At 45.7% G+C, this 21,778-nt stretch overlaps 1 protein-coding gene across 1 annotated transcript in view; it reads right to left on the bottom strand.

Moving 5' to 3' along the window:
• Nucleotides 1-21,778, bottom strand: part of RYR3 (ryanodine receptor 3) — a 548,626-nt gene that overhangs the window by 201,257 nt on the left and 325,591 nt on the right. The window contains exons 22-31 of the mRNA XM_081108039.1: nucleotides 19,600-19,703; nucleotides 18,348-18,431; nucleotides 16,320-16,479; nucleotides 14,793-14,940; nucleotides 13,784-13,989; nucleotides 13,014-13,188; nucleotides 4,761-4,969; nucleotides 2,930-3,105; nucleotides 2,003-2,039; nucleotides 304-467 (exon numbers count right to left, since the gene is read on the bottom strand). Of these exons, the coding sequence (XP_080964165.1) occupies nucleotides 304-467; nucleotides 2,003-2,039; nucleotides 2,930-3,105; nucleotides 4,761-4,969; nucleotides 13,014-13,188; nucleotides 13,784-13,989; nucleotides 14,793-14,940; nucleotides 16,320-16,479; nucleotides 18,348-18,431; nucleotides 19,600-19,703 (1,463 nt within the window). The remainder of the gene's footprint in view (nucleotides 1-303; nucleotides 468-2,002; nucleotides 2,040-2,929; nucleotides 3,106-4,760; nucleotides 4,970-13,013; nucleotides 13,189-13,783; nucleotides 13,990-14,792; nucleotides 14,941-16,319; nucleotides 16,480-18,347; nucleotides 18,432-19,599; nucleotides 19,704-21,778) is intronic.

Raw genomic sequence — 21,778 nt, 5'->3', positions numbered from 1 at the left:
GATGTTTCTCTGTGTTGTTCTGTTGTAGAAATCGGGCTTGCCCAGACACCAGGGAGGAGTCTGAAATGGAGCTCAGACCTCCCAATTGTGCACCTGTATCTCCCATCCCTGGGTCATGTTTTATAGACATGACGAAATGAGCCACGATTTTCACTAATAATATGCCTCCACCATAGTACCCACCCCTACCTGTTTACTTCGGGTTTTAGGCCTGTGCTTCATTTCCCCTCCTTAATAGATGCTGAATGTTTCCTTCTTTTGGGTTGTTGGGGGTAAGTGAAGGGATGACATGAATTTCTTTACCTTTCGTGGACCCGGCCTCTTTCATCCCCCAGAGTAACAGTCACTGTACAGTTTTTATTCAGGTCAAACTTTTCACTGTAGAAGTGATAGTCTGGAGTCACCCATCCGACCCAGACGCAGGAGGGGTCTTGTCCAGCAAAGATGCGGATGGCGTAGTAGCACTGCTGGAGAGAGACCACAGACCAGACGAGTGAGTGGCCCTCAGGGAAGCGTGATCAGGAAGCAGGAATAGAGCTACAGCCCATTGGTTCCTTTTCTTAAAAAGCGCACTCGGGTCTGGAGGGGCACTACACTGCACTCTCACCTGGAGGAAGGCCTGGCTAGCGTTTGGCTTCCTTATTTGTCTCTTGTCTGTTCGGCTTGAGCATCTACCACCCCTTCCTCCTCAGAAGATGCTGCTGGGGAAATAAGTGGCAGCCACTCAGAGTGGCCAGCACAGGACCTCAGCCCTCTCCTGGGCACTGACTTTGCCCCGAGAGAAGAAACAGTCAAGGCTCAGAGAACTCCTGCTACACTTTTCACTTCTACAGAGAAATCCAGGGCATTTTTGGGGGGCAAGTCTTGAAAAAGATGCTGCGAAATAAAGCCCCTAGAGTGGCCAAACATGCTTTCTGTGGTCAGCAGGCTCATCGACACAGCAGTTCTTGGCGGATGCCATAACCATTTGTGAAGTGTATCCCTATGTTACAACAATAACTAAAGCTTTAAGGCAGGTGATTCCTTCACCATGTTCCTTATGGAACTGAGCACATTCATTCTTAATGAAGTTACTTCTATTCATTGTCTTGCCCTCTTTTTTTTTTTTTTTTAACTGGAAGATAAAAGGGTAAGCCAGTCATAGCTGGGCTTGAATCTTGGCACTGGCAGCTATTAATCTGGGACCTTGGACAAGTCCTTTGACCTTTCTGTGTCTCAGGATACATGATGTTGCCCATCTCGCAAGACTGCTGTGGGCATTAAGTGGGAAGGTGGCGCAATGTGCCTAGTGCAGTGCCCTTCACATTCTAAGTGAGCGACCGCGGCAGCAAGAATCCTCTTCCCGATGGCAGTTAACCTATGAACTCAGGATGTAGGGTCACATAATAGAAGGGATGACATGAATTTCTTTAAAAAATGTTTTTTTTTTTTTTTTTTTTTTGTCAGGTGCTAAAAGAAGAATGAGAGAGTGTGAGAGAGAAATTAGGAAGTGTTGCTCCCTGACTACTATCTAGCTCTAGAAAAGGGACCAAAAGCAGCCTCCATTTTTCAGGCTGGTTCCCTGGCTCCTGTTTCTCGTTTGAATGCTTTCAACATGATTCCTGGCACTGTTCAGAGAGATGGGAGAGTTGATACACAGAAGTTTACATAAAGAGCAAAGAAAAGGATTAAATTAAGACACTGCCCCCTATCCCCCAAACTGACATTCATCTCCATTAGGAAGGCAGTGCTGGGCCCCTGGTGGCAAATGGGCAACAAGTACACAATGTTGCCCAATTAGATGCTCCAGGTGGAGCTTCTGCCATGCACTGAATCACTGTCTCTTCTCCCCCATCTGAGAAATGCCAGAGACGTGATTTGGAAGCATCGAGATGCATATTAAAAGACAGAGCAATTGGCAATTACAGAGGATCTCTAGACAGATCATTGCTAGGAGGGGCATATTACCAGGCACAGCAAAGACACAAATAATTAAAACCATAATTTGAGCACATTTACTTACTGTTGTTGTTTGAGAGAGTAGTTCTTGCATCTGTTTCCTGGAGGGAAGATAAAATCTGTGTTTTAGTTATTCGGCTGTAGAGAGAATTCCACAATTCTGACAGGCAACTGATCTCCCTTTAATGATGAAGGTGAGTTTAGGGAACTATTTCCTATACACGAGTGATCCCAACTGGTCTTGGGATGTGTTCATTTGTAACCTGCCACCACAAGCAAGGGCTATGACTTCCTACTCCTGTCCCTCAGCCCAGGGGCTGAGGGTGTTGAAAAGATTGTAATAACGTGTGTGGGGATACCTCTGGATATATTCTCCTGTTCTCTCAAGTAGCTGTGCTTATTTAAAGCCTGGTAGACAGCGAAACTGTAGAGAAAACCTGGACAACACAGCTCCAAACAGGCAGACAAACATCAACGATTAAAAATAGACATTGAAAGAAATAAAGACGGCGAGGAATATACTCCTTATCAGGGAGGGAGAAGTCACTCACTCATGAGTCACATGGCTTCTGGGATGGATACTGACCATAGTTACACAAAGAAGGTGGGGTTTGCCTCCAGAAGCTTCTAATTTCACACAAAGGCAACAACAACTGCAGCCTCTCCTTTTACTCCAAAAGCATATTCATTTAGCCTGCAAGGAGGCCAGGGACTCAGAAGGCTTGAGAAGAGCAGAGGTGTTTCCACTGGAGGTGACTCTGTTTAGCTTGGTTGGCTCCCCTAATTATGCATTGCACACACACACACACACGTGTATGCGCAAGCGGGTATATACATTCAAATCCCCATTTCTTTACCTAACCGAGAGCAAAGGGAATCCTAACCACAGAGTTCTAGACATGCTGAGGTAGAGTAAGAAACAGACAGACAGAAAGCCAACTTTACAACAGACGTGATGAGCACCTCTGAGGGCTGGAGGCCTGGCCCTCACCTTTTCTGGAAAGCATCACTGTCCAGGCAGGGGCTGTGGGTGAAGGAGGAGTGGCACTCGATGGGCATGCTCAGGCGGAGGTAGATCATGCTGGCATCGCTATTCTGTGTGCCAAATGTCTTGTGGGTCACCTTGAGGCACGGAGGGCTGTCCATGGTGCTGTCGATCCTCATGACCTGGAAACACCACGGGTCCTTTATGTGATGCACCCACATGAGCCTTACCTTCAATCTGTTCTTCCTTCCCTCACTGACATTACATATGTCAAGACTTTCTGTGAATGATAAAAGTTGTGACTAGTGATGACCAAAGCATTATTCTCATCATTACTTGGATCTTGCCCAATAGAAAAATAACAGATCTTCCTCTGACTGGAGAACTTAGAGATTTAAAAACACTCCTACTGGGTTTTCTGCAAGGTCAAGGGTGGAGAACAGGTGCAAGATTGGCGGGGGGCTGGAGGGGGAGACAGTCTCTGCGTAATGCCCCATGGTGTCCACTGAGGCTGACCTTTCAGGTTACTGGGCAAGTGGCTAAAGAAAACCTTCCCAGAGATTCCCATTGTCAGTGGGCATGAGAATATCTAGGGGAGAGGACAATGGAAAGCTCAAAGCTCATGAAGAAAAATCACAGCTCCCTTGGAGGGTGGTGTCTCCCATCCGTGCATTTCCCATCTCTGCCACAGTCACGGCCTGAGCACCGAGGTTCACCAAGGCTTCTCTAAACCCCAAGGAAACCCCCAGCACCAGGGCATGAATATTGCAGGGAAAAGGGTTGGAGGAAGAAAGATCAAAACTAAATTTTAAAAAATGTATATGTGTGTGTGTGTGTGTGGGGGGGGGGCATTGGGGAGGAAGAGAAAGTGAAATGGGACTTATAATAATAATGTCCTCATGACCCAAGCATTTCTCCCGGCATTTCAGAGACTAGTTTTTATTCTGTGGTCTATGGATGTACTTAACAATTTTTGTGCAGTTTGTAGATTTCTCTTCATGGAGGGTCTCTAAATCCCATCGTTTGTGAGCCAGCTTTCTAAAGCAATGGCCAGGTAGGAATCTGAGAGAGAAACCTCTCCACTGTGTAAGACTGTGGGGAAAAGTGGGGGGTTGAGAGTTGATGCTTGTTGAATTTAGATCGGAAGGTGAGCTAAGGGAACTTATAGTTAGGTAGAAGCAAGCCACTCAGTCTAATGCTTCCATGAAGCTGATCTGTCTGACTTTCAACCAATAACTGCCCCCTCCCCGCCCCCCCCCCTCCCGGCCCAAATCATGAAAAAACCATGGTGGGCACAGGTAAAATGGAGGCAAAAAGATGTAGAATCAGAACCCAAATCAGGCTCCTTATAATCTTTGGCTCCACTCAGCCCCCTCTACCAGATGCCAGCATCGTAATCAATGACTATGCCTCAGCTTAAAATGCTGGAAATGGTTCTGGAGAAATTAAATTGGTTTATGAGCAGAGCAGAAGCATGTGCAGGACATCTTAACAGTCACTGAACATTTTAAGGAAAATGACATTTAAGGTCTCTGAATACTGTATTACTATGACAATGGCAGTCCAGGGATGCCTGGAGAAAACACAGTGGCCCAAAGGCTTGGAGCCTGAGCTGCAAAGGGTATGTCTGCAAGACGGTTGCCATCTGTAAGATGCCACTGAGCTGCCCCAATTAAGGTGTCTGCAACGACAGCTCTGCGGGCCAGCAAGGAGGAGGCTGGTAAGCAGCCAGGGCATGGGCTTAGGTAAGCAGCTGCCCTGTGCCAGGGGCATTAGCAGGAGCTTAGTGCCTTGGCCCATGTGCCCTGCCCGGTTCGCCCACGACGTGTAACATTACCTCTATCTGGGGATGATCCTTCGGCACGTTGACAAACGTTGGGAGGCGCTTGCTGAACCACATCGCAACATCTCGGTTCATGTTGACAGCAAAAGGCTCAAAGCCCTCTTGGAGGCCGCACATGGTATAAAACTTGAAGGTACTGGCGTCCATCCCGAGATTCATGCGGCCGATCTGAGACAGCCCCAGAGAGCAGATGGGCACAAAGCCTGCAGAATGGCGAATGAGAGCCCTGCCTCAGCCCGCAGTCCCATCCCAGGACTGCGAGGAAGTCTGACCTTTGCCACCTTAACAGCTTTGAGTCCCGGCCAGAAAGATGGGACCCCACCCTTTGTCTTTCTTCCTGGCAGGTAAATGGAACAACAGGAGGCACATGGCGATTATGGCTGCCCGTGGGGTATGTGGGAAGGAAAAGTAATTTGGTTCAAAATAATTTGGGGGGAAAAACAATCATCCAGCCAAGATTCTTCTTAAACTGTAAATAAACATAAGCCGGAAAAGTAAAACCAATAAGAGAAAAAGTAAAATTCTTTATCTCTGTCTTAGTTGAAACTGCTGTTGGGCCTGGGAAATTTTAAATCTTGCCCTAAACAGAACAGCACGAGAAACCTAAAGAAGGACTTGGTGCAAACACCTCACTTTTTCTAGGCCTCAGCGTATCCCCCGGGAAATAAGAGCGCTGGTGGTTTCCCCAATCCCAGAGTACGATCCTGAGAGGTTTCTAATGCTGACACTATGCCTCTGTTTATGAAACACAGTTTCCAGTCCCCCTCCCCGCCCTCCACCCCGTCCTCATAGCTACTGAGATGGTCCCCGCCTGAACAGGAAGGCATAATTTTTGAGCAGGAGCTGTGGCAAACTCTCTTCCCTCCTACATGTCTTTTCTCTCCAAGCTCACATCAATGAAAAACACTGCCAAATAGGCCAAAGCAGAAGTTTAAATTGCTTGGTGTTCTTCTTTGTGGGTATTTATAAATCATAATTGTGGACCAATAAATCAGCAGAGCTGGGAAAGCACTCATTATCCTGGGTTTGGGAGGACGTGGGAGGCAGGCGACCAAGAGTGCTCAGAGGGAGGAAGGGCGCTGAGGCTGGTGGCTCTAGCCCCACAAAGGAAATTGGTGTCCCTGCTAGGACAGGGATGTTTAAGGGGAAATTTAAAAGCCAATTTTGTTAGCATTTATATTCAACAGTAAGAGCAGTTCCATTTCCATTGTAGAGACGGGGGCCAAAATGCACTCCTCAGAGCACAGGTGCTTATACACTGTTATCTAAGCCACAGAGTTCTATGTAAATCAGTGAAGTAAGTGAGAAGTAAATCCCTCACAAACTAAGTTGGTTGCTTTCAGAAATGATGAACTTGTTTAGGACACTATTTAATACTGTTTAAGTCATTTCTAAATAAAGCGAGCTTTATTGCAATCCTAGCAGAGCGAGGGTGATGTCTATATAGAGAATGTCCTCTCAGGGCCACCAAGGACTGAGAGTAGGTGGTGGCCATGGCCCTCAGGAAGGTAGATGGACAGGGCAATCAGACCTGCACCATTCACACACCCTCTCAGGCACTGCTGTGCTTCTGGCATTTTTGCAGTAGGGGGTCTGATAGGTGACACCATCTCCTTTCTATGACAGAGATTTTTATACATAAGGGACCTTTGGAAATCTGACTCCAGTGTGCAGTAAGGATGCTTATTGGAAAAATTCTTGTCCCCGCTGGGACAGAGGCCTGGCGATATGCTAGGAGAAGATGTGAAGGAGGGAGAAGAAACTGCCCTGATCCCACGGAACTTATGGATATGAAAATGGCAAATGGACTAGAGGAGAGTTCATCCCTACTCCCAAGCCAGTGTTTTGGTCTTAGATGGGGGCAGGAAACTACCACCACCTGGAGCCATGATCATAAAGTGTTTCAGCCTGATGTGAGCAGAGTTAGGACGTCTTAAGAAAATCCCTCTTTTCCTTTCTTGTCTACTAACGTGGATGGTGGAATAAGTGAGCAACAGGTATAAAAGCCTGAGTGGGAAGAAGCAGAGATGAGGACTTCTGAATAACTCATAACTTTTTAGTCACAGTCATGTGACAATGTAAGATGCATGCAGAAGGGCAGAAAGGTAATATTAGAATGGGGCCTTTTTTTTTCTATAGAACTTGGGCTCCTTGTCATCCCTAGGCCATGAGTAGAAGAAACAGCACTCTACTGGGGATAAAACTGAAGACTTGAGGAGGTAATGGACTTGACCAAGGTCATGAGAAGGGCAAGTGACAATACAGGACAAGATCCAACACCCTCTGACTCATAGTTCAGGGGCCAGTCAGTGTGCAAGAGCGGGAGTGATTATAGGGACATAATGCAAACAGCAGTTCTGTGCCAGGGCAGGGAGCTGCACTCTTTACAGAGTAAAGTGTGGTCCCTACAGGGCAGGAGCCCTCTTTACAGGGGAGAGCACAACACTGCACGAGACGATGTGGGGAACAGGAGTCATAGAGATGAAAGCAATGGGTGGGAAAGAGTGCCGGTACTTCCTGGGGGCTAAGTGGGCACAGCTGGGACAGCTCTTTAAAGCTGCAGCAGAGAAGCTAAATTCAAACCTTAAGTCAGAAAAGAGAGAAACTAGAAAGGACTGAGAGCAGAGACAAATCTTTATAAGGCACCAGCACTTTCTCCTGGGGCAAAACACTTGATAACCAGCTATATGAGATCAGCTCCCTCCACCTGGTGGAGAGGCTCCAATTAATGAGCTATCCATATCTACAACTTATTTATTTGAGGCATTAACACTTTATATACCTTTATAACTCTTCATGATAGAAAAGGGGAACAATGACAATAAAGCACAATAGATAATATTTATCAAGTACTTTCTAAGCACTGGGTTTAGGGCTCTAGAGGTTTATCTCATTATTATCCCCATTTTACAGATGCAGAAACTAAGGCTTAGCAGGTTGAATGACTTGCTGGAGGTCTGTCACCGAGGAAGCTGCAGAGCCAGCACATGGACAAGTCAGCCTGAAGCGCAGTCCAGAGCAAGCACTGGGGACTGAAGCTAGGCTGTCTGCTTTCTAATTCTTATCCACAGCGACTTGATTTGCGACGAAGTCTTCCTTCACCTTTCAAGCAATTTTCCTACGTGTCATGTAGTTGCCCAGTGTGCCTATAGAGCAGGCAGCCTGAGATCCATGACCACAAGACCTAGGACTGAAGACAGCAGACAGCTTAGAAGAAGAGGGCTGTCACAGCTGGCCACGCGGCTCCCTGGAGTTGACCTGGATAAAGAAGTTCCATTTGGCAAGGCCACGGGGCAGTACTATGAGCACTGACTCTTCTAAGCACTTAACCCACAGCTGCAAATGAGACGAAAGAAGCAAGATGGACAACTAAAGGGGGACAGAAATACCCCTCCCTCTTCGAAGAGGGGTGAGGAGAAAATTTGCAGATGGCATTACCTTGAACCAAGATGTTGCATAGACTTCTTGTTCCAGGAAGGGAACGACAGGAACACCTGCGCTTGAGTCCTAGGGATGATCCCAGTTTCTGACACACTTTGTATCACAGGCTTCATACTGACTTTGTGACTAGGGACGGGGGTAGCCAGGAAGTCATCTTTTTATAACTCAGGAGCTTGGAAGGAAACCAGTTCTCTAGAAAACCCAAACCCTGAATCATTTTTAACCCATTTCAATCTGATGAAAGACATGAGAGCAAATCACTATCAGTCATGGAAAAACAGATCTTGGAGAGAAGTGGTTAGATGACTGCCCAGACCGTTCCTGGGGTGTTTCTGGCATCTCAGCCCAACAGCATATGTGTTACCCAATACTTTTCATTTCCCACTAAGCTTCGTGAAGATGGATTTGAGGGATAGCACTGTTTGTCACAAGCCTTGCAGAAAACACAGGAAAAAAATGGCGTGTTTGCCCTGCCACAGCCACTCTCTGAAGCATGGCCCCCATCAGTGGAAAGAATGGCACGGGACCCTTGGTACCAACATGTTTGCGTGCAGGTGGCAGTGACACTTCTGGCAAGTACGTTTCATCTGCTGCCTATGGAAGAGCTGCCAGCAGAGTTGGGGGAGCTATTAAATCCCGACAGGCTGATGGCGGGAACAGCCCAGGGGGCTGCCCCTCAGGCCCCAAAGCTTCAGCAGGAGCAGGAGGTCCCCCAGGTAGTGCCTGGCAGAGAGGCCGGACAGGAGACTGGCACAGAAGCCTCTTCCAGACGTTACATTCTGAGGTCTGGCAGGATGATCAGGATTTTATCTTCCTTCCCTTGAAACGGAATAAAAGAGAAGGCTAATAGCAAAGGTTTCACCATGGAAGCTGCTGAGCTTCCAGATGCCTTCAGGTGACAACAGTAAGAGATGTGATGGTCCAGGCCAGGGAGGGGGTCAGGAACAATGATTAGAAAAACTCTAATGAGGCAGATAAGAGTATTATCATCTACAACGCAGAAGAGGATGGAGATAAGGATTTATAAATAACCCAGAGAAAAAAGTAGCCATGAATTTTAATGTCTGCCCCCATTCCTTCTCTCAAAGGACTAAAAACTTCCCACAGCACAACTCCCGCTGGGATAATGGCCCAAATCAAGGCCAGGAGGCTGGCGACCAGAACACAAACACATAGGGGATTTTGCTTTATGGGGGCTACAATGCACAAAGCATTGTGTTTTGTCTGCAACAAATGCTTTTCCTAGCAGCTCCAGGCGAGCACTGCTGCCTCTTTCCACTTTAAACAGCAAACAGAGAGATGTTGTATGATTATTCTAGGCTGCTGTGCTATTGTTATCAAAGAATGGCATGCAGACTCTTTTTCAACTGCCTTTCCTGAGCCATCACAGAGCTAACTGAAAGAGCCTTCCAATTATCTTGTCTCTGTTATTAAAGTGCGATATGATACTACAGTATAATGTGTTAACATAATACAGTATAATTCTATTATAAAACTGCTTCCTAGTAATAGACTTTGTTGTTATTCTGAAGGTCAAATCATGTCCCTGCACACACAAAGCCTACAAGACATCTTTTTCATTACAACAGATGATCTCTAAAAGCAGAGTTATCCTAATATATCCTCCTATTTTATAGTATTCCTCTGCTCAAACCCTACAGCAGCCCCACCCTCCATGTCTTAGAGAGGGAAGTCGAAGGGTGCTTGGAGTCTTGGTATTTGAGACTGAAATCTGCACCTTGTCTGTCTTTCCAGCTTCGTCTTCCATAAATTCCACATGCAAATCTTCCAAACTGTCCTGCCCTTTCCTGCAGTTTCCCGAGTCCACAGCCATTCTCTGGTTATATCCTCAGAGTGGAGTACCCTGCCCCTGAGAGGTAGACACCTCAGATTCTTTAATGCTCAGTGCCGATCCCATTCCTATAGAATTCTCATTCTGTATTAGTCATTCATAACCTATGGCTTTGCATTGCTATTTTTTCATATTATTGCTTTTGTTTTTAGTTACTCAAGAAAAGCTCCTCCCCCTCCTGTCCCCCCCCCCCCCCGCCCCATTGATTTTTAGAAAGAGTGGAAGGAAGGGGTAGAGACAGAGAGAGAGAAACATCAATGTAAAAGAGACACATTGATTAGTTGCCTCCTGCACGTGCCCCACCGGGGCCAAGGAAGGAGCCTGCAACAGAGGTATGTATCCTTGACTGGAATCGAACCCAAGACCCTTCAGTCCATGGGCTGACACTCTAACCACTGAGCAAACTGGCTAGGGTAAAAGCGTCTTCTTTATAAGAAAATTAGCTTTCTGATTCTGTGCTTGTGTCTTCAACACATTCACAATGATTGCTCCTCACTATGGAGCTGGCACACTCAGCACACAAGGGCCCACCACTGGCCCTGCTGACACGGTTTTCCTTCTTAGACAATCTCATTAGAAAGGTAAGCCATTCTACTACCAGGGGTCAGGACAGCCTCACTTTGTTTGAGGCTGTATTGCAGGGCAGCCTCCGATGGATGCCATGTCAAATGCAGGGCCATTCTGGACCGCTGTAGACACACACCATCCCCAGAAGAGAGCACCTTATTTATTTTTACACCTGGAAAATGAATTCTGTCGGACAGGCACCACTTGCAGTTCCGAGTGCTGGAGACCACTACTTCTCGGTACAAACCAGAGCCTCCTGGCTGAGTGCAGTTTCCGGTTCAGCAGGTCTGGTGGGGCCTGAGACTCTGCATTTCTCACAAGCGGGCCACATTGGAGTAGCAAGGCTTTGGACTTACAAAGTTCTCTAACCCTGCACAACAGACAGGATTCTTAGCTCATCCTTATGTTGAGTCAAAGTCTCCCAGTTAGTCAATCTCCCACGTTCATGCACAGGAGAGCCAGGAAAAAGTCTCCTGTCTTTGGGCTACTCCTACCCCAGGGAGCGCCTTTCCTCGGGGAGGAGACTGAACCTCTTAGTGTTTCATTTTCTTCCACTGCCTGTGGGGGGTGCTGGGTAAACATCTGTTCCTAAGAGCAGTGTCAGAAGAGGTCTCCTCTACATTGCCTTCACCCACCTACACATTTCCTCCCCTTTGCCTCTGAACCAGCCCACAGGCCTTGCTCTCTACTGGCAATGTCTTCCCCACACATTCCCAAAAAACAGGATTCTTTCATTAGAACTCTGATTTTAAACCTTTCAGAAGGCATTAAAATATGACCCCATCTGGCTTTAGCCATTCTGTCTTTCTAGGAAAATACATTGACTCACAACCTTTCAATTTCCCCAAATTGGTCGCTCTCAGAAGACTCTTTAAAGCTCTTTTAGGGTACAGTTGGATATGAATGTTGCCAATAACAGGTATCTGTAAAAAGTGTGAAAGTGACATATAAAGCTAAAAGCATTCTGTAAATAAGAAATATTTGGCCAAAACCAGTTTGGCTCAGTGGATAGAGCGTCGGCCTGTGGACTGAAAGGTCCCAGGTTCGATTCCGGTCAAGGGCATGTACTTGGGTTGTGGGAACATCCCCAGTGGGAGATGTGCAGGAGGCAGCTGATCGATGTTTCTCTCTCATCGATGTTTCTAACTCTCTATCTCCCTTCCTCTCTGTAAAAAATCAATAAAATATATTTTTTTTAAAAAAGAAATATTTGTATTATTATGTATACAGTTTCATATTTTTCTGCTGCTCTTGCCTATGCAGTCTTATTTTTTTTTAGCTTTGTCAGTAGGGGCTATTTTTTTTTTGTAAAGTCTTAGACATTTAGAACTATCAAGGAGCCCTAATCATTTTAGAGGGGGAAATGAGATGCACAGATGTTAAATCAAGTCAACCCAAGATGCCACAGGTGGGAATGGCAGTAGCAGGGGGAGAGCTCAGGTCTCCTGACCCAGAGCAACCTCTTTCCCTCTCAGCCTCTCTGCCCCTTCTTGTCTATAATGAAGCAGCAGAGAGTGACACAGCACCGGTGTGGGCACAGCAACAGTGTGCACTCAGCGGGTAGTAAGTCATCGCCGTAGGATTTTATATCTGGTAAGGATGGTGTAACTTGGCAGTTTGTCCTCTTATTCTCTGGTCTAGATGAAGAGAGAGAAGCCCAGAGAAGTTAAGCCAAGACACAGCTTGTTAGGAGGGAGTCAGCTGCCTCTCAGTCCAGTGCTCCTTCTCCTATGTGCCAACAACTTTTGTACATAATGTAGCTCTGTAGGCAGGAAATCAGAGTGACAATTGCTCCTTTGTGTATCTAAAGCACGGCTCTGATTGTGGCCTATTGATGGACATTAATAAATGCCACTGTGCTCGGGCTTCCCAGCATGTTTGATTTTCAAAATAAATTGTATTTCATTCAAGGGAACAGCTAAGTTTAACTTTAGTGTTTCAATGGTTCTCGTCAAAGCGTCAAGTTCAATTACACAAACATGCAGACTGACAATTTAAATCAGAATAAAAGGATAATTCTTTAATTTATTGACTTTTCTATTCTGCCAGGGACATTAGTCCACATGCAATTAGCATTTCATCTGCAATGCTAGGAACCCTGGGGAAATTTAAAATGCCAAGGTACAGACCAGGGAATTAGAGGAAAGCTTCTTAATCAATCTACCTGGAAGTTGAGCACTTATTTTTATGCTGTACATAGCAACTATCCTCATTATTTATCTTGGTTTCTTCAATCATGATAGTAAAAGGCTAGTTTTCACCAGCAGGGTTTCAAATATGGAAAAGACAGTGCACCCTAAATAAGGAGGTAGACCAGTTCACCCAGCTCTCCCTGGATTTTCCTACAACTCATGGAGTTGGAATGAAGGGAAAGGTGGTTGATTTACCATTCTCAATCTCGTAATCTGCGAAGGCAAGTTCTGAGCCTTTGTTGGTGATTAGCAGCTCCCCATTCAGTGTGAAGATCATTGAAGCATCATCCAGGTTAATCATACATCCAACCACATCTCCTGGCTGCCAGGTACGTCCAAAATACCCACTCCCTTGATGCCAACGCTGCCCCTAGGAGACAAGATCCCAGAGCTCAGAGTAATGGAGGTCCTAGAAGCATCCCCCAAGCAGCTAGAGAAATCACCAAAGGAGCAATTTCTCCTAACTGGTAGTGGTACCTGGTTTCTACAAGGCACTCACCTCTCTACCAAGGCCAAATCACAGGGAGGAGTGATCTATGTTACAGATGAATGAAACTGAGATACATAAGGCTCATCAGAAAAGGTGGCCCAAGTTTCCCAATACCTAGTCAGCTATGACAATAAGCAGGCCTCCCTCTAAGGCAAAGTGGTAAGACTTTTGCAGATACTGGCTGTGTAGTGTTCTGTGAACCTCTTCTGGAGTAGAGGCACTGGGGTGAGGGACAAGGGCAGATGTGCAGGTGATTACAGGAAGAACTTGGGTGTACAGTACCCGCCTTCACCAGAGCAAAGAGCAAAATGATAATCACTAGGTAATAATCTAATAGTAGTTTAAATTAACCAGTGGTGGTGGCCACTGATTTTGAAGCCAGAGACTCAGACACTCAGTACTTCCAACTTCCAGAGAAGTGTTTGGAGAAAGAAAAACCTTGGTCTGAGGATGTGTGGACACTCTCTGGACTCACCCTGCTGCCTTCAAACACAAAGGCTTGGTCATCAGCGCCCAGCTCAACATCAGGCCGACAGCCTGGTCTGGCCCAGCCCACACGCATGTCTCCTCCAGTCACCACCTCAAACTCAAAATACCACTTTCCAGATCTCACTGCATAAGACCGCTCTACCCGGAAGAATCGGATCTTGTCTATGCTGACTTTCTCCACAGCTGGGTCAGCTATCATGAGAAGGAAGGGGAGTTGAGGGTATAGAAGGGAGAGAGAGAGAAAACACAAAACTTTATTAATTAGGTAGCATTCCCTGAAAGAATTTGAAAACAATGAAGACTGATATAATATAATCACTGAGCAATTATTTTGTAGTAGATCCTTTAGAGAATGTATCTCAGATTTTCCTAGCAACAACCCTAGGCGGACATTTTACAGAGGAAAAACTGAGACTCAGAGAGGTTAATAAATCACTTGTTCAATGTCACAGAGCCAATAAATGAAGAAGAGCAAGGATTTGAACTCAGGTCTGTCTTATCCTAAACCCATCCTTGTAACCACCTGTAATACTGCCCCAGTGGCCTGGCACATCCTGGGGTATGGGATGACAATGACATGGTCATAAATTATAATCTGGTGATTTTAATCAGTGAGAGAATTTCATTTAGGGATGGGATTACTTGGTCCAAAAGTAAGCTGATATTCAACATGTTTGGAAAATAAAAGAAATGAAAGTTTTGCGACCAAATAATCTGAAAAGCTCAGCTATGCTGGGGGATAATTTACTCCCTGTGGGACTGGGTCATAGATATGCTCCTCATAGACACATCTGTCAACGGGACCATGTTTTATTATCAAACATGGTTTCCCCACCCATCACCCTGGTTCTTAAAATACCCCATTTAGTTTAGTGCTCTTCAGCAACAGTATCACTTTTAATGGTACAAGTTAGATTTACTCAAAGGTAGCATCTCCCCAGAAGAGGACATGTTAAGTTAAAATGGAACCAGAATGAGCAATCTCCACTCATTACCTAGTTCCTGGTCTGATGGCTCGATGTTATAGCCATAGCCAACGAATGTCCGGACAGCTTCGCGAAGGCTGTCCCTGTTTGACTTCTTGGTACGCTCATCCAGTAATGCGTATGGCACCAGGCGGGGATTTCGTTTGTTCTTCAAATCCTACTCAAGGCCAGAGAAAAAAGGTTTGGAGAAAATACATTCTGTCTTTACAAATAGCTTGTCCCACTCACACATTCCCAGAAATAGTCCCTTCTTCCTTGAGTCTACTAGCTCTTCTCCTGGTCTCGGGATATTTAGCAATGCACATATTTACTACTTCTCTTCAGACTTAAATGAGTATAAATGGAAGAATTTTACTTATGTTCAAAGCTAGCATTAAGGAAACACTTTTGTAATAATGCCAGGCTAGGAGTAAAATGAAGTGTCATGAAAGAGTTGGAAACCTCCATTCTCAAGGCACGGCAGACAGGGATTTATGTAACTACCCCCCATGGAATGATCATGCTATGATTTAAACTGTTAGAGCCTCCTCAAGCAGCCTCTTAACAGAGAAACATCTGTGTTCATAGAGGAACGTCAGAAAAGGTGGCAGAACTATAGTGGGTCCATTTCATTGCACAGGCACACATTCGTACTAGAGTCTGCCTCAGTTCCTTAGGGAGGACTAAGAAGATAATTGCAGTGATGAGTCATTATAAATAAATATGCTGCCTGACATGCTCTTTGAACCCTCCGATTCCCTCCTTACCATGGTTCCTTTTGTAGTGGTCTTCTTGCTTCTACACATGTATAAGTTCAGAGACTCAGCTATGAATGAAAATGAGTGCACACAGCTATCCCTGAACTTCCCTGACTCTAATTCTGGTATTTACCAAGATGAAGGAAGCATTTCAAGAAGAGAGTGTGCCAGGTGGTTTGGAGCAGAACTCTGGCTCTAAACTCTTCCTAATTCCTTGCTGCGCCTTGGCTCTTAAGCTGCCTCCTGCTCAAGCTAAGAATCCTGGCTGCCCAGAGGAATCTTGGCCTGAAGAACTGAAGTAAGGGGGACACAGGATTCTGAGAAGGCTGGTTTGCCCCTCTCCTGTGTTAATGTCCCCTCCTTTTCACTCTCAGTGGTGATACTTGAGACCATTCCAGAAATACTGCTGAACTGTGATGTTGATTTGTGAGAGCCTTGGAGAACGGCATGAAAGCTCAATTCTCCACAAGGCATGCAGTAAGACAGGGAGGGGATGAAGGCAGATGTAACCATTGGGCACATACACAGGGCAACACGATCACAAGTGAACCAGACTAATAAAGGAAAGTAAGACTGTCCTTCTACAAAATTGGAATTGTGCTGGGAGTTAATGTCACTGTGATGATTATGAAGACTATCCAGGCCCAAGATTCTATAAATAATGAATGAGCAGAGGCAGGGAGGACAGAATGGAAGGGAAATGCCCATTTTCCAATCTAACACCTACCAAAACAATGGCATGTTGATGGAGGATCACAACTCCTAACTTTCTCAGCAGGCCTGACCCAGCACTTCTCACCTGTTGAATGCCATAGGTCCATCCTTGTTTTATTCTGTCTTTTGCCCAGACATTATGTGCATTTTCTGCAAGCTTATCCACTAAGATTTCCTGAGAAGGTAATAGCTTCACATCAGACAAATCCAAAGGGGCTGGTTTATAGCCATTAGACATGATGTAGCTACAAGTAAACAGAAACAAATTATATATATTTTATTGATTTTTTTTACAGAGAAGAAGGGAGAGGGATAGAGAGTTAGAAACATCAATGAGAGAGAAACATTGATCAGCTGCCTCCTGCACACCCCCCAGTGAGGATGTGCCCGCAACCAAGGTACATGTCCTTGACCGGAATCGAACCTGGGACCTTTGAGTCCACAGACTGATGCTCTATCCACTGAGCCAAACTGGATCGGCAACAAATTATATTTTGAACAGATCTGTATGACTCCCCCATTCCAGATTTTAGATCAATAGCACATGGTAAGAAAACTGAAAACAGGGCTTCAGTCACAGCCTTTATCCTGTGGCAGAATGGATAGCTCAATTCTATTTCAAGTCAATAGATGAAACCCCTCATCCACCATCATTTTAGTTAATGTGTGTCACAGACTCAAAGGAGACTGTTGGAGAAAGTGGATGATCAGTGCAAATCCATCCTTATTTGTAACAAAACACTTATTGCCCTACAAATAATGGGCACATTTAGCATGCTGTAACACCACCAAAAGCTCCTCCATCCTACTTTAAAACACAAAAGGTTCCAACCATACCAGCAAGGACAGGACCTTGAACCAATGGTTTTTTAGAAATCAGCGGAGAATGATTGTTCAGTCTTGGAAAGTTAAACCTTTACTTTGGGAATTAAAAAAATTATGGCACTAGAGAATCTCTGAATTTGAAGTGACCTTAGTGAGTGGTTAGGTGTCGGTCCAGGAGTCACAGCCTCAGATGTCTTTACTTTAAAGGTGACGTGAAGATGAGAAAAAGAGCAGTATGAGTTCAGGTAGATGCATGTGTGAATGCAGAGGACAAGGCACACTGTAGAGTGACTCTCAGAGGAGCAGATGATCATGGCCACCTGGAAATGTGAGTCCAGAGGTTCTCATGTCTTCAGGGTCAATGAAAGCCCAGACCAGGGCCAGAACCTAAAGGTGATGACTTGTAGACCAAGGCTCATGCTATCCAGGAACCTCTAAGCAGCGTGAGATTCAGGGTCTATTGTAGGCATAAGAAACTGCCCCTCCTCCACCTTGTCAGGATGCCTGATCATGGGCTAGTCAATATGCATTGATTACTGGACACTGACTCCAGCAGCCTGGGCCAGCAGACTGCCCCTGCTGCTGCTGCCTCTTAGATGTGCTGGTCTCAGGCTCTGAGAGAGGAGCTTGGGAGTTTAACAGGGAAGAAGGGGAAGAGAAGTATTTGATTAATTCTGGCAATGCCCTGGCTCCATAACTAATTATGACACCTGTGTGAATGTGCGAGCATCCAAGTCTGGCATATGAGGGAGGGCATGTGAGAGAGCCAGTGGATGTGCCCCTGAGCACGTATTTGAATGTGTGAGCCCATGTGACTCTGAATGTGCAGGAGAGGGGAAGAGTAGTGTACATGCAGAGTTAGGGGCCAAATTAAATCTTGGCAGAGACACCCATTTTCACAAAGGATTTAGAAGGTTGGCCCAGTATCAGAGCAGTGGATCTTTGCTGTGTCTACCAATCATTTTCAGGGTCCTGTGCCAACTGCTATTTATAGACCAAAGGCAACACATCCAGCTGAGAGTGCTGCATCTCTTGGCTCAAAACTAACAGTAGTAGTGTAGATCTGGGCAGAAGGAACAGAAAGAGGGAAAAGCTGGAAACACTTGTACTTTCGCAGGCTCCTGTCTGGGTGTTTCCGTGCAGCCTGAGGCACCGGAGGAGCCACCCTGAACTGGTGCTAGCAGTACCCGGGGCTGCTATCTGTCTTCATGCATGGGCCTCCCATCCTCCCAGTTTGAAAACCAGATTGAAGCATTGAAGTCTTGGACCATTAAAAGCAATCACCTACTTTTTGGACAGTTTGACCTTCTTGAGATCTTCTTCAGCAGCTGGGTTAACATGAGCGATGTGACACCCTAAGGCCAGGAGGGTTCTGTGATGAAACAGAAGGAAAGACTAGGCTTAGCTGCAAATAAAGGACAGCCATAACCCTGTCCCACATCCCAGCTGATAAAAGCAGACAATTGTCATTCATTTAGACAAGGGGCTTACCAGAGCTTTTCTGTAAATAGCGATAGTAAACATTTAGGCTTTGTGGGTCATGTGTCTCTGTTACTCAGCTCTGCCAGTCTAGAGCATGAAAGCAGCCATGGACTATAGGCAAACCAATGAACTTGGCTTTGTTACAATAAGACTTTATAAAAATTGGTAGCCAGTCAGATTGGCCCATGGGCCATAGTTTGCCAACTCCAGATTTAGATGATAGTAAGCATAAGAAAATTTAAAAAGTTGTTCCTAATCCCACTTTGAGACATTTTTGAATTTACAAATTTGAATTAGAATTGTCTCCCGCTTCTCTGATTCCAGGGAACAGATAGGATCGTAATGGCAATTCCGGAGTCAGAGAGTAGTGACTGAGCACTCCCCGTGCAGGGCCTTGAGCTGCACTAGACACTGTGAGGTACCAGAGCTGCAGCCTCAGGAAGCCTCAGGGTGATTGACAACTTCACATATATGAGCCCCGAGCAAGGCACGATGACCCAGCATTGTTATGCCAACAAAACCACAGTGTCTGTTCCCTGAGAACTAGAGAACAGAAATAGAATGCATAGAAAACAGGTAACAAGCACCAAAAACATTCAAGATGGGAGATACCAACTTGGGTTAAAAAATATAAAGTCTGAATTAGGCTTTTAATCATGGGTGGGACCATAGATAAGGTAAAAGTGGTTTTTAAGTGGAATTTTAGTGAATCAAACCATGTTTTGTCATTGGTTTTTAGAAACACCTTATCTTTTTTTCTTGATTTAACCTAATTGCAAAAAGTAGTTGGCCCTTTGATTCTGTGTTTTTTTCCCCCCCCTACATTTTCCCTCTCTCTGGCAAGTAACAAATGGCCTCTAAAGAAATATATATGCTAAATAACAATGGTGGGTGTGTTGTTCACTTTGCTAAATCCTTTTGTGACATGAATAATCACCCTCTAATTTATCAGAATGGGTCATGTTTTCCAGGCAAAGACATGTCTTTGAAATTTAGTTATACGGCATTAAGTCATCCACTCACTGTTTAGTCCAAATTCAATTCCACTGAGCACTCACTTTAAGGTTTCAGTTGACATTTGCAGGTTATAATTCTTCTCAGTTTCGGGCAGCTTTGAAAACTCCACAAGGCAGGGGTGTTGTCTTTTATTGTCATCCCGTATCTAGATGACAACATAAAGAACATAATTTGAGTTCGACAGCTGGCACTGCCTTGGAAAACAGAAAAGGACACAGTGTGAAACATGGCCCAGGTAATCTCTACCAGGCAAGACAAAGACAGCTATTTGCTGATAGGCAAATAGATGATCTTCTCTCTGGTAAATGATACAGTCCTCAAGCTGCCAGTGGCGTGTGCTCTGTGCGTTTGTTTCTAGCTAGTGGCTTCTGGCCTCTATCACCCCTCCTGCTTGGCCGAATTCATGGAACCGCAATGCTACTGAATGGCAGCATGCTTCAGATCATGAAGGACTATAGAAGCTGGACCAGTGCTGTCCAATAGAAATACAAGGCCAGCCACAAAGGTACCACACTTGTGATTTCAGATTTTCTAGTAGCCATATTAGAAAAGGAGAAAGAAACAGGTGAAATTAAGATGAATGATGTATTTTATTTAACCCAATATATCCATCATATTGCCATTTTAATAAGTAATTAATATGAGATAATTTATTAGATATTGTATATTATTTTTCATAGTAAGTCCTCAAAATCTGGCATTTGTTATACTTACAGCACATCTCAATTCACAGTCACATTTCAAGTGCTCAGTAGCAACATATGACCTATGGCTACTGAATTAGTTAATTAATTACTTCATTAATTCAACAAATATTTGTCGAGTGTCTACTATGCGGTAGGTAATGAGCTAGATACTAGGAGTTCAATGGTGAGCTGGGATAGCCCTAGCCCCATGAAGTAGATACAGTCTAATGGGACAGGATGCAATAAAATAATCCTATATAATAAAAGGCTAATATGCAAATAGACCGAATGGTGGAACTGAAAAATTGGTTGCTATGATGTGCACTGACCACCAGGGGGCACGAGGGGAACATGGCAGGCATTGGCCGCAGTGGGATGGTGGAGGTGAGCAGAGGCACCAGACCAAGGCGTGGCACTGGTCGCTGTCATCAGGGCGAGCCTCTGGTGGTTACTGAAAATTTTTTGCTCCTGTGCTCCGTGATCCTGCCCAGCACTTGCACCTGCTGCCAGCGCTGGCCCCACTTGCATCCGCTGCTGGTGCCTGGTGCTAGCCCTGATCGCTTGGCACCGTCAGTGGGTGCGAGCAGTGGCTGCTGGCCTCTATCACCCCTCAGGGCTTCTCTACCTCCACCTGCTCCTGAGGGGCTATTGGGGTTGGCAGCCGCTGCTCGCACCCGCTGCTGGCAATGGCCCCACTTGCATCCATTGCTAGCACTGGCCCTGCTCACACCTGCAGCCGGCGCTGGAGCCGCCGCTTGCACATGCTGCTGGCACCTGGCACTGGTCCCAATTTCTTGGTGCCATCAGTGGATTTGAGCAGTGGCTACCAGCCCCAATTGCCCCTGAGGGCTTCTCCACCTCCCCATGCTCTTGAGGGGCAATTGGGGCAGCAGCCACCACTCACACCCACTGATGGCGCTGGTTCCGCTTGCACCCATTGCTGGCTGTCAGTGGGTGTGAGCAGGGCCGGCTCCGTCAGTGTGTGGGAGTGATGGCAGCAGGAGCAGGGCTGCCAGCAGACAGGGTACTGGAGGCCATGGCAGGAGGGGCTGGGCAGGGTCGCAGAGGATGGGCCAAGACCCGTCCCTGTGCCCACTGCAGCCTCGCAGCCCACAGTTCTTTTCAAGGTTCATGAATTCGTGCACTGGGCCCCTAGCAATAGAAATAAAGGTAAAGTTAAAATTGTGCTTAGTTCTCTACAGGAGAGGTTTGTGGTGTTATAAGAGCATACAGCAGAGAGGTGGTCAGATTCAGGGAGAATATTTTATGGTAGCTATCCCAACATGCGTGCTAGAGTGCAGGACCCTTCGCAGTAACTAAGCTGAACCATTCATAATTTGAGACTTTCAGGGTCACAGGAAGCTTCAGAAATCACCTATACTAGTACTTCTACCTCAGACATGACCTTACAAATTGCAGAACAAAATCAATTTTCAGCCTCGGTGAAAAAAAGCTTTCTCGTGAAAGAGGTTCTTAACCTCCTCTGAGTGTCCATTAATCTAAGTGATACGTCCGAAAACCATATTAAACAAAT

Source organism: Myotis nattereri, assembly GCF_964212035.1.
Source record: "Myotis nattereri genome assembly, chromosome: 1".
In the NCBI taxonomy this organism is placed as follows: domain Eukaryota; kingdom Metazoa; phylum Chordata; class Mammalia; order Chiroptera; family Vespertilionidae; genus Myotis; species Myotis nattereri.
Note: the sequence above shows the minus strand (reverse complement) of the source record. Positions and strands in the feature narration are given on the sequence as shown.